The following is a 13,107-nucleotide window of genomic DNA, read 5'->3' as shown; positions in this document are numbered from 1 at the left end:
CGGTAATAATACTGTGAAGCACCTTGCTTAGGGCTCAGGGCAGAGTATACATACAGTACTAATACTGTGAAGCGCCTCAGAGCTCAGGGCAGAGTACAGTATAATACTGTGAAGCACCTCAGTTAGAGCTCAGGGTAGAGCACAGTAATAATACCGTGAAGCGCCTCGGTTAGCGCTCAGGGCAGAGTACAGTAATAATACCGTGAAGCGCCTCGGTTAGCGCTCAGGGCAGAGTACAGTAATAATACCGTGAAGCACCTCAGTTAGCGCTCAGGGCAGAGTACAGTAATAATACTGTGAAGCGCCTCAGCGCTCAGGTTTGATCTGATCTCTTTTAAACATCTTTGTTGATCACAGGAGAAAGTAGAGCGGAGAGGACTATACTTGTTTAAGCACCATTAGATTTTCTTTGAAACAGAGGCTTAGGTTATTAAAATAGTAGTCATTGTAAGTGATCATTATAAACTTCTTAAATGTTGGTGCATGCTGCCTATTCTCATGGAATTATAAGGCATTCATTGTGTGTCTTGGTTCTAACCTATATTAAAACACTAACCCACTGCCGTCGAGTTGATTCAGACTCATAGTGACCCTACTGGACAGAGCAGAACTGCCCCATAGAGTTTCCAAGGAGCGGCTGGTGGATTTGAACTGCCGACCTTTTGGTTAGCAGCCGAGCTCTTAACCACTGCGCCACCAGGACTCCAGTCTTACCTGTATACAGAGTCCTAAAAGTTCAAATCTTCATAAAGACACCTCCCTATCCCGAGGTCCTTAGTTTTCCATTTTTTGCCAGCTAATGTTAGTGCCCTGGTGGCGCAGTGGTTAAGCATTCAGCTGCTAACCGAGGGGTTTGAACCCCTGAGCCACTCAGCAGGAGAAAGATGAAGCAGTCTGCTTCTGTAAAGATTCCAGCCTTGGAAACCCTGTGAGGCAGTTCTGCTCTGTCCTGTAAGGTCGCTATGAGTCGAAATCGACTCCATGGCAACGGGTTTTAATGTTAATGTACTCTTAGTAGATGATCTTGTGAACTAGTTTTTGTTTCTCAGATATGGATTTACTTAGTGAACTATAATTTGAATATTGAGCCTTCCCTTTTTTGCCCAATAACCAAAACCTGAATATTATCATGAATGCTAGAGACATCAGTTAATCAAATTTAGTATTATTCCCACAGATAACTAAAGCTTGTCACTTATGCTCTTGAAATTTTACCTGTCTTTTCTCTGTATTTCTGAACTGATTTCTTGCTTTTCTCTCTCTCTTGATGTTTTTTCCATGGATTCAAAAGGAAAAGGTATAGTAATTTTGGTTTGTATGAGTGACCTTTTTTTTTTTTTTTAACTTTTTAATGTTGAAAGAGAATGCTGTCAATTATAGTTGATACCCTCTTATGAAATGCTTGTTGAAAAAAATTAGCAAATTAAATTGGTTAAAGCAGGGAATTGTTAAAAAGTTATAAATATATGCATACTGCCAATGTTTTGTTTTAACAGAAAATGTGTTCTTTTTTTATTTCTAATTTTTTGATGATGTTTTTGGAAGTCAGGACCCTTTCCTTGAGTCTGTATCTGCCAGTTGGAGGTCTGCATCATGTCTTTCTGGCATAAACCACATCAATACTGGGTCATGGAAAATTTGCGATTGTTATTTTTAAAAATGAGGTGAAAGCTTAGGCACCTGTAAAACGAGCAGCGACTGCACAGTTCTTCTCGATGTTAACAAGACTTTCCTTCAGCTTTCAGAGCTGTCTCGTCCTCGTCTTATTTCATGAGTTCTTAAAAGAAGTCATCTCTGTCGGATTTTCCTGGAGCATCCATTTCATTGTCCTGGAAACAATAGCTCTTTCTTTCTTCCTCTGTTTTATCCAAATACATATTGTTTAACTAGGTTTTTCAAGTCCGTTAATGTAGCATGGCACGAACAGGTTTGGGAATGAACACAGCTGACTCTTAGTCAGCATCAGTGTTCTAGAAAACCAGCAGTTGGCCACGTGCAGTCACTGGGTCCCGGGCTTCAGTCAGCAGGTTTTACAGAGGGAACGAGGACTTTGTCTAATTTTGTGAGTTAGTTAGGTGAAGAAGGGTGAATACGGGCAGATAAAAGTAGAGTTCTACACACACAATTGAATGTGATTCCTTCTAGGATGTAGACATTTCCTTCTTTGACAGTCTTTGGGAACTAGTTCAACCAAATCAGGGGTGAAGAAATAGAGGATTGGGTTAATTTTGGTTTCTGGAAAGAACTAGCAGAAATTCATAAAGTATGTTCACATTTAAACTTTACAGCTATTAGAGACTTTTCATATTATTTGTGACTTGACTTTGCTATTCAGCACATGACTCTAAGCCCAGAATATGCTGAGGAGCTGTAGTCCAAGCAGTGTACCTTGAAAGATAACCTAATAAAAGGAGTAGATATAATTCATTGCAGTGTCAAATAGATGTGCTTGCTGCAATTTCTAAGCTGCAGGTTTTCTTAATTAGTATGCTAATTAGGATCATTAATAATTATTCCTCACATCTGCACCATTTGATAGTTTTCACATTTTTTCGCATGTATTGTTTAAGCTCTATGGAAACTTTGTAAGGTTTATAGGATAAGTGATGGTCTCATTTCACTTCTTGCCCAGGGTTACCTGATACATAAGGACCCTCTCCAATTTCTTTTTTAAACTAAGTTGACAATGCCAACCAAAGGTGATTTTATGTGACTTTGTAAATGAAATGACAAATTTAATACCCTTTTCCCAAACTGTAAGGAGCCCTGGTGGCACAGTGGTTAAAGCCCTCAGCTGCAAACCGAAAGGTCAGCGGTTTGAACCCACCTCCACGAGAGAAAGATGTGGCATTCTGCTTCTGTAAAGATTACAGGCTTGGAAACCCTGTGGGGCAGTCCCACTCTGTCCTGTCAGGTCGCTATGAGTTGGAATTGACTAGAGGGCAGCAGGTTTGGGTCTGGTCTTCAAAGAGTAAGGGGAGAACAGATTTCGTTCCTTTTGAATTAATGAGATGAAGAGCGGGCTGGAGAGAAGCAAGGTGGAGAGAACTCTGATCTTCAGCGTTCTATTTCTGTCCCAGTTCTTTTGTTCTTTCCGTGTAACGATAGAATCTAAGTGTTTTAAAGAGGTTTTATGTTTATTTTGGCCAAGTACGTTTTTTTTCAGAATTGCTCAGAATTGTACAGAATACTTATTAGTTCCTGTAGCAGGAGAAACCTCTCCAGCAACTCTTGTTTTCTTCTTTGCACAGAAAGTCTGTTTTGTATGAGTTGAGTCTAGATTGTATAACAGCAAGTTTGCTAACAGGGTACCATAAAGATAGAATATATAAAGACAGCAGTAAGAGTTGATAAATATCTTTGAGGAGTTAAAATAGATTACATTTTATACACTGCCCATCACCTCTCTTGCTGTCATCTGCTGCAGCTGCTTCTTTTTTTAAAAAAGTGTATGAATAGAATCTATAAATATTAATAGTACTGTTTGGTGCTAGTAGTATTTGAGAGATATTGAACTGGCTCCTTTGTGCATTGTCTTGCTTTCCTGATTTATTCCTCTTAGCAACACAATGAAGCAAGGGTTGTTTTCTACTTTTTATAGATGAGGATAGTGAAGTTAAGGGAAATTAAGTAACTTTCCTAAAATGACCTAGGCACTTAGTTGCAATTCCTGTAACTCTGGGAGGAGGGGTGGGATTAAAATCCAGGTGTCCAGTTTCATGGACGTTATCAAGATAATGAACACATCGTAAAAATCAAGGAAAAGATTGAGAGTGTTTTCATTAACACAAACCTGTGGGATGTAAATTTAATTTTCATTCAGGAATAGCCAAGGCTGATCATTTAGTTCCCTGTTTGAGCTAGTGTTTAGTCTTTGGAAAGTGTGGGCAGGAAAGCAGTCCCATTTGGGTTTTTAATCTAGAGGTTAAGTTTATCCTTTTATTTCCTTCATTTCTTCCATTGCTACTCTTTTCTGTATTTCGTCTTCCTTAACGGTACCCTTATTCTCCGCTTCATCATCTTTTTCAGTCATCCTGTTCATACTTTCTCTGAGTTTTAAGAATACTTAGTCTAATTTAAAGACACTATGAACTTCAATCAGAAAGCCTCTTTACATGTTGGTGGACCAGAGCAGTGTGAGTTTGGATCTCATGCAGGCGTTGCAGAGGGCCCCAGCGGCTGTTCAGACACTGTTCTGCCTGTAAGGCGGGCAGCCCAGACTTGAGCAACTGCTTTGTGAGACTAGTGTGACATTTCATCCCAGCCTCTATCTTTGTTCTCCTCCTTACTTTCAGTCCACCTGCTGCCTATATGCAGAACTCAGAGTAGTGGTATATATAGAACACTGTTGCTCAACCTTCGTATCTCCACAGTTTGTAAGATAAGTATATGGGTAACCGACTTACTGTATAAGGCAGCCCTGACAATATAAGGATCCTGGAAAACACTGTTTTAGGCAGGCAATTTCAGTGGATCAAAATAAAATGTGATGTCAAATCTAGAATGAGGAAAATTATAGAATAGAGGGAAGTTTGAACAATTTGAATTAAACTGGGAAAGGGGAAAATGGAGACGAGGGCAGTCTAGGTGTATGGAAAAAAATCTATAATTCTGTTACACTAGGTGTGAATAAAAATAATTACTTTTTATTTAGGTCAAACCTTCTACATTCATGAGTTTTAGTCTTTTTCAAATGTTCACCTTGGAAGGCTGAAATCTAAAATGATTTTAAAAAGCCTTGAACATTCTTTGTGTGCCAGATACATACAGCCGTTAGTCGTTTCAGAACTCTTCCTTGGCAGAGGGGGATTGCTGTTTGAGCCAGTTTATGAACGCCGAGAAATGCTCTCACGGTGTTCACAGTGGACAGGCCTCGGGACGCACCTGCTGTTACTCCCTGGACCTCAGAATGCATGTCCTTAGGCTCTGTCTGGTGGCTAGATTTGCCCCGTAGACGGAACATTTGCAAATGTGGACGCCGTTCAGATGAGTGTGAGATGCCTCCTGAGTGCAAGGCACAAAGCTAGGTATTCTGGGGCGTTAATTCTCATGCTCTTAGCCTTCAGACAGGTCATAGTCTAATAGGGGGGTAAACATACCCCAAAACTAGACAGATAAGGGAGGCACTGGGGGCGCTGAGAGAACTCCAGGTTGCAGAAGTATAGTGGGGTTTTTACCCCTAAACAGTTCAGTTTTTTTAGCTATGTCTCTTACGACATTTAACATTTTGATTTTAAGTGGGTACAGTAGCGAACTCTACACAGTAAGCGTGGCCTAGGAGAAGTACCAGAGGAATTAAAAAAAAAAAATTATTAGATATAAAATTAAAAAAATGAGTGCCTAGCAGGGAAATCAGAGGTGATTTAAGGCAAGATCCCTCCCCTTAAAGAACGTAATCTAGTAGTGATATGAATTATTTGTTTTTAGCATGTCAAGTGGTTATGCTTAAAAATAATTTTCTTAAGTAGTTTAAACATTCCCTCTGTAATTTTATTTGCACTGTTAATTTGCTTAGTAATTCTTTCCTTCGTAGATCATATAAATGTAAATTTCTGCCCAATTCTAAATTAATACATTTTGAGTTTTGAAGTTTAAACATATTTTCAAAGAAGACGGTATTCCTTGATAACATTGCATCTTGAAAATAGGAAGCAACACAATTCAGGGTGTGACAGATGAAAGCTAGTTGATTTGTTCCAGGAGACACCAATTTCTTACAGATGTTTTTGACTCATTATGCGTCCTTGTAGACCCATGCATCAGTGTCTTCTTTTTTTCTGTGTTTAGTTTGTAATTCAATGCTCCTAATCCAGTAGATACTTAATAAACTTATTTAAAAATAAATGTGACTTCATCATCTCCATCTTTTGATTCTTGTCACCTCTCAGGTATTTGAAAACGTGTCCATATTACACGTATTTATTCATTCTCTTCCAGTTCTTCCACTTAACTTGATTGATGCGCTTCTTTCTTTAGATCAGAATCAAGCTCTGCGGCTCTGTCTGGGTGGCACTAGTGTGGGAGAGCAGTATGGAGCCATCTCTGCCCTCAGTATCAACAATGACTGCTCAAGACTTCTTTGTGGCTTTGCCAAAGGACAGGTAAGATAGGAACTTTGTTTTATCCATATGATAATGTTATAATAAAATCAGTTTAAAAAAATCCTACATCTTTAGATCAGTTATCTCAAAGATCAAAATATGTATTATAAAATGACATGTCTGTGAGCTAAACAGAGATTGCTTAGTCAGACTTCTGTCTTTATTCAGAAATTTTAATTATTATGGACCGAACCAGAATCTGTTATTTTTAATATCCTAATTTATGTTTCTCTATAAATAAATAGCCTTCATAAACAAACCTGGGGGTTATATAACATGTACTTCCTTGCAGTTGTTGCTGTTGGGTGCCACTGAGTCGACTCCTACTCATAGTGACCCCATGTGACAGAGTAGAAGTGCCCCATAGGTATTATTCTAAGCTGTAGTCAGTTCAGGAGCTTCCGTGGGGTACTATAGATAATTGTGACTGCTTTGAAGATACATTATATTGTGCTTTCTGTATTCTTATTATCATGCTCCTGGGTAACTATTTTGGTATTGCTCTCTCTCTGCTTCTGAAACCGGCAATAGGTTATGGTTTTTGCCATCGTCTGATTTAGGTATCAACAGCTGGTTTGGCAGTGAGGCTCTTCCGGAGTTTTTATCATTGCTAAACAGATTGAATCATCAGAGAGCTTTCTTTTACCTCTCCGTAGAAGAACATTAAACATGTAAAGGGACAAGTAGGTTAGGGAGGACGAGGGGCAGATGAAGATAGAAGAAAGACCGCATGCTTTAGTCAATCTGCAATCCTTAGTTATGTTTTAACTTTGTAGTTCTTTGCCTGCAATGTTTATAGACCAGGAATAGATTATATCAGCCAGAAGGCAGGATACTTAAGTCCAGAAAAGAGCAATAAATTTGTTTTTAAAGCACTTAGTTGTCTTATAGATCACCATGTGGGATTTAGCCAGTGGAAAACTTCTGAGATCAATAACAGATGCACATCCTCCGGGAACAGCAATCCTGCATATCAAGGTGATATCTTCGTTTTCTTTGCTAATAATTCTCATTATTATTATGCTTTTGTATCTGTTTTTAAGTAAATTTCTCCATATTGATAATCAAAAGTCCAAAAATTGTATTTAAGGTGAAGCTGAACATCATCTTAAAAATAGAATCCTTTGAATTGAACCACCTTTTATTGCCTTGTGCAGTTAGATGGTTTCTCATGGTAAAACCAGAGAGGGACCAGCATGGAAATATGCAGCTTGAGGGTGTATTGAAATCTAATAGATATAACAGCAAAAAGGGCGAACTGAGATGATCCTAGACTAGAGATCGGCAACAAACACAGGCAACTCCCTGCTGCAAACTCAGATTTTAAGAGGTCGTTCTACCTTTGTTCAGTCCACCAAGACTTTATTGCTGAGGTGACATGCTCTGCCCTCTTTTGGCGGTTGTCTTGGGTTCAATGCACCAACTGTGGAAGAACCCAGGTTCAGATTATGTTTAGAAGTGAATCCGTTAGTTTCGTTTCGTTCAGGCCTCTAAAAGGAAAGCATTAAGACCCCGTTCTTGGCCTTCTCCTTACAGGCCTGAAAAAAAGAAAACAACCTGGATTTATTCATTTACAGATGAACTCATTTATAAAGATACTTGTGAACCTTAGTTTGTGCGCGCCATCAAGTCCATGCTCCGAGGTGTAAAGAGTAAAGACCTGTGATGAGGGAAGTCTACAGTCAGATCGTCTAGATTTTAATCACGTGCACATTTGGTTGCTTAGCTGTGCAGAGCTCTCGCATCCAGACACAGGCTTTTTAAAGTCTGCCAGCGTCTGGAGCTACGTGTCTGCATCTACGTTGGTTACCAAAAGTCTTTCTAACAAAGCAGCATCCCTGAAGCACTTACTAACAAGGACAGCAGCCAACACAAGTCAGAGTAGAGAGAATTTCTCTTCTGAGCCATCATGGCGGTTGACCTCTTGGCGTACGGCACGTACCAACTTCTAATATGTTCTAGTTGTTTGTGGATGTGACTTATCTCTGTTAGTAGACTGTAAGTCCTCTGAAGCCAGGATCTTTCTATCATCTGTTTTTGTGTTTAACCCATACCCGTTTACCCGTTGCCATCGAGTTGATTCCAACTCATAGCGACCCTGTAGGACAGAGTAGAACTGCCCCATAGAGTTTCCAAGGAGTGGCTGGTGGATTCGAACTGCTAACCTTTTGGTTAGCAGCTGAGCTCTTAGCCACTGCGCCACCAGGGCTCTGTTTTACCTATAGTAGCTGCTTAATAATTGGTTGAAGGAGTAATTAGTTGGTGGTATTTATAAAAGGCCAACCTTTTGCAGAAAAACAAAAAAACACAAAAATTTTTGGGGAAACAATAAGAAAGAGAAGCGATAAAGGCAGAGAGACGAGAAGAATGTGGCTGGGATTAAAAGCGTGGTAGGAGCCTTTGTGTTGTTTGGGAATGGTGATGGAGGTGGTTTGTGCAGACACCATGACATTGGAGGAGACAGCAAGAGACATTTATGAAGGCACACTTCTGAAGTCGTGATTGACAACAGCCACTGGCATTCTTGCTGTTTGTCCTCTAGACTTTTAACCCCATATACCATCAGTAACCCTTAATCTGTGTGCAGTCCATCCTCCTTATTCACAGATTCCGTATTCACAGATTTGCCTGATGAGTAAAAATACTCACTGTGCTCTCATGGTCTTTTGCAGACATGCGTAGGTGCAGAGCAGGGGAAAAAAAATTCCCAGCTGAGGCTGGTTCAGAAAAAAACAAAACAAACCCACTGCCATCAAGTCAATTCCCACTCATAGCGGCCCTATAGGAGAGAGTAGAACTGCCCCATAGGGTTTCCAGGGAGCGGCTGGTGCATTTGAACTGCTGACCTTTTGGTTAGCAGCCAGACTGTTAACCACTGTGCCACCAGGGCCCCGAGGCTGGTTCAGAATTCACTAATTCAGTGTTCATGGGGACTTTATGGAACATAACTACTGTGAATAATGAGAATCGACTGTATGTTTATTTTAAAAACTATATACAAGTTCTGGTATTCCTCCTGTGTTCCAGTGGACCATCTCATGCACGCCCTTAAGGAAACATGCTTCCCATTTTGGCAACTGGCTTTGAGAGCGAAGTGTGGGTCTTCTTTACTGTGCCTGTGTGGGGGGCAAAGGGAAAATAATTTTATAGTGGCCTCTTGTCTCTCAACCATCCCTGACTTAGAGTGTGAAGGCATGCCATATTGGATGGTTCCCCAACCTTTGGGGTTAGGGAGGCTGGTCACTGTGAATGGTACTGTAGTAAGAATTTATGTTACTCGGTTTTGTACCCTAGAACATTCACATATACCATACCTCATCACCTTAGAGCTGTCTGTTAGTGTGGACATTGTTTATTATTTGTTATTCTGAGTCTCCAGATTAAGTCATATTAACTGAAGTATACTCTGTCTAAGCAGATGAAGGAGGCAGCACATTTTAGGGAGAGTTACATAAAAAGTGTACTGCCCATCTCTCGGTTTGTCATACCATGGTGGCTTGCATGTCACTATGATGTTAGAAGCTATGCCACCAGTATTTCAAGTACCAGCAGGTCACCCATGGCAGACAGGTTTCAGAGGAGCTTCCAGACTGAGACAGACGAGGAAGAAGTGCCTGGTGATCTGCTTCTGAAAATTAGCCAGTGAAAACCTTATGGATCAGAACAGATTGTCCGATATGGTGCTGGAAGATGAGCCCCCTAGGTTGGAAGGCACTACGCAATAGCCGCAACAATGGCCTCAGACACACCAACATCATGAAGATGGTGCAGAACCAGGCAGTGTTTCCTTCTGTTAAAGATAAGGTCGCCACGAGTCGCAGCCAACTTGACGGCAACTAGCAGCAACATTAAAACTTAAAATACAGTGGATGAACTCTTCAGTTATTCAGAAAACATATTCAGACAAGTTTACTCCCCCAGAATACCAAATATCTCTACTGTGTCTTTATTCTTAAAAACTGTTGCTGTTGGGTGCCGTCAGTCGATTCCGACTCACAGCGACCCTATAGGACAGAGTAGAACTGCCCCCTAGGGTTTCCAAGGCCGTCATCTTTATGGGAGCAGGTGTTTCTCCTGCAGAGCAGCTGGGTGGGTTCAGACAGCGAGCACTTTACCGTTGCACCATCAAGGCTCCTTTCTTGAAAACTGGGCAGCTGGAAATACAGCTGAAGGTAATGTGCCCCATTCAGTTTAATAGCTGAGTCACAGAGTTAATCTGAGAGCACAAGAAGAGACCTTTAGGACTTTATGGATCAGAGTTTGTATTTTTTTTTTTTCCATCCTGGTGAAAGGTGGTATTGCTTTTTAAAAGCCTCAGTTTTTTCTGTTAAGGGTAAGGTTGTATGTTTAGAGTGACGAACTGAGTAGACTTGAGGTTATTTCAAATGCTATTAAATGTGTATGTTGTAGATTTTTAAAACTTTATAATTTTTTTCCTTACCTTCCTAACACTTGTCTGGTTGTTTAAAAATCTACGAGAAAATGAATTTCTTCTCTGTTTAGTTTACAGATGATCCGACGCTTGCAATTTGCAACGACAGCGGAGGCTCTGTGTTTGAATTGACATTTAAGTAAGAGACTCAGAGACATTTGATGACAAATGAAAAGACTAGCTCTGGCTTGATGGTTTGAAATTGGACATGAATAGGTCTGGAAAATCCATGTGATGAAATTAGGTTCTGACTGTATCACAGTTACCTGGAGAGACTTATGGAACATATGGTGTTCCAGTCCTGGCCCCCAGAAATTCTGTCTCCAGGTCTCGGTGGAGATCCCAGACTCCTCCTTACCAGGGGATTTTTATGAATTGCCAGGCTTGGGGACCGCTGTTCATAGTATCTCACTAATTTCCTTTGAGACCCTATGCCACTCGATTTTAACCCTAATGGCCAGGTGTAAAAAGGTTGTAATTGCCTTGGAATTACTCTATTACTCTTTAAATAAAAACAGAGTGTCTAGATACTAGAGTTTGTTTAAAAAATGTAGAAACATAAAATTCCGTGTGCACTACATGTCCATAAGTTCTTCAAGAATAAGGACTGTCTTTATTTCTTGTATTTCTCATAGCTGCTAACAATGCTGAGCACAAAACAATTGCTTGAAACTCTGCTCGTTCAGCTGATGTTTGTTAAGCATCTCCTATGTGTAGGCATTGTTCTAGGCACCAAAGTCTGTGAACCAGACAGACAAGGCTCCTACTCTGATAGAACTTAGGTTCTAGTTGGGTTGAGGGTATGGAGACAGATAATAATAAACCAAAAACATAAATGAAATAACCTGGGATAGTTATGAGTGCCGTGAACAAAGTAAGGCTGGTCGTTGTGCTGGAGCGCACTTGAGGATAGTTCAGGAAGGCTCTCTCAGGTGGGGGCATTTGAGCGAAGACCTGAGTGATGAGCAGGTCAACAGATGTAAAGATCTGGGTGGAGTGTTACAGGCAGAGAGGCGTCCATGCACAGACGCTTTGAGCTGGGTGCAAACTTGGCCTCCTGGCCCAGCAGAAATAAGGCGAGTGTGGCTGGAGCAGAACGTTGTCAGCAACAGCAGTAGTGGGCTAGGAGGAAGGCAGATGCCAGATCACGTAGGCCTTTAAACACAGGGTAAAGAGTTTGGGTGTTATGTTACGTACAATAGCAAGTCATTGGAATGTTTTCAGCAGAAGAGTGATAAATCTTAACATATTAAAAAGACTATGCTGCTGTCAAGTAGAGTTTGGATTGTTGGGGACAAGAGTAGGAGTTAGGAGGCTATTGCAGTAGTCCAAGCTGGAAGTGACAGTACCTGGGATCATTGCTAAATTGATTCTGAAATTTTTTTTTTTTTGGTTATATTTTCAGGAGAGTGATGGGGGTGAGAACATGTGAATCCAGATGTCTGTTCAGTGGTTCCAAGGGTGAAGTTTGCTGTATCGAGCCTCTACATTCTAAGCCTGAGTTGAAAGATCATCCCATCACGCAGTTTTCGTTACTGGCCATGGCATCCCTAACAAAGGCAGGTGTATTTACAAAATGAAACCTCATAACTTTCAGAGGCTTTGCATACCAAAGATTTGAAACGTATAGGGTAACAGTTGGCAATCTGTTTTCTCCTGTAGATCCTGGTCATTGGATTGAAACCGTCCTTGAAAGTGTGGATGACTTTTCCCTATGGACGGGTGAGTAAGCCTGTCCCTCTTACTGGCAGAAGGGAGGGAAAGGAGGGCTGTGTCCGGAAGTTGGGGAAAACGACTTAGAGTGGCAAGCTCAGGGAACAGTAGGATCGTCAGAAAACTCAGTAGAATAGTCATTTCTCCAAAGATCATTGTCTGGACTTCCCTTGAAGTGACCAAGGCAGCATAAGATGGTGACTAGAGCAGTGTCCTTGGGACCATGGGCACCACACTTTTCTCCCTTTGTCACTTTGTTTTAAGTTTTTCTGTCATAAACAGCATAGAGCTGGCTTTTGATTTTAACATCAGTTTAACAGCCTCTGTGTATGGCTGTCCCGGTGCTTTGTGATCACGCCTAATTTTATGCATGGATTGTCCTGGCCTCACTTACTGCCCATTTGATCACAGTAAATCCCTTATCAGATGTAAAGCTGGAGGATATGTTGATGTATTGATTCGCAGCCCCAGTTTCCAGTGTTTGAAAGACCTGCGTTTTTGTGAGGTAGGATTGTTCTCACTGCTGCTTTGATACTGAACCACCGATAGAATCCATCCCGCTCTAGTATCCAGGATACGATGCCACTCCATACCCTTTTCTTGGCTCCTGCCTCTGGTATTTTACTTTGTATGGGATATGATACTTCCCAAGATGTGTTATGTACACCCGAGTTTCCCCCTTCTTTCCTGCTTGCTTGTTTTCAGAGAGTTTTGACCTTACAATGCGTCTGTGAGGCGAGGTACTGATGGGATGGAGGTGGAGAATGATGATACAGAATTCTGCCTAGTTGAGAAAACAGCCCCCACGCTGAGGGAAATGACTCTTGTTTATCTTGTTGGTACCCTGTGCTTCTCTGTGCT

The 13,107-nt window shown here is 40.9% G+C and overlaps 1 protein-coding gene across 5 annotated transcripts in view; it reads left to right on the top strand.

Annotated features, from left to right (window-relative positions):
- VPS8 (VPS8 subunit of CORVET complex) overlaps positions 1-13,107 on the top strand; it is a 227,130-nt gene that overhangs the window by 31,394 nt on the left and 182,629 nt on the right. For all 5 annotated transcript variants that reach the window (XM_023736800.1, XM_023736796.1, XM_023736798.1 and 2 more), the window contains exons 8-12: positions 5,977-6,101; positions 6,993-7,079; positions 10,605-10,672; positions 11,939-12,092; positions 12,196-12,255. In XM_023736800.1, coding sequence (XP_023592568.1) covers positions 5,977-6,101; positions 6,993-7,079; positions 10,605-10,672; positions 11,939-12,092; positions 12,196-12,255 — 494 coding nt within the window. The remainder of the gene's footprint in view (positions 1-5,976; positions 6,102-6,992; positions 7,080-10,604; positions 10,673-11,938; positions 12,093-12,195; positions 12,256-13,107) is intronic.

This window comes from Trichechus manatus, unplaced genomic scaffold, assembly GCF_000243295.1.
Source record: "Trichechus manatus latirostris isolate Lorelei unplaced genomic scaffold, TriManLat1.0 scaffold00092, whole genome shotgun sequence".
Lineage (NCBI taxonomy): Eukaryota > Metazoa > Chordata > Mammalia > Sirenia > Trichechidae > Trichechus > Trichechus manatus.
This window is presented reverse-complemented; position numbering and strand designations above follow the sequence as displayed.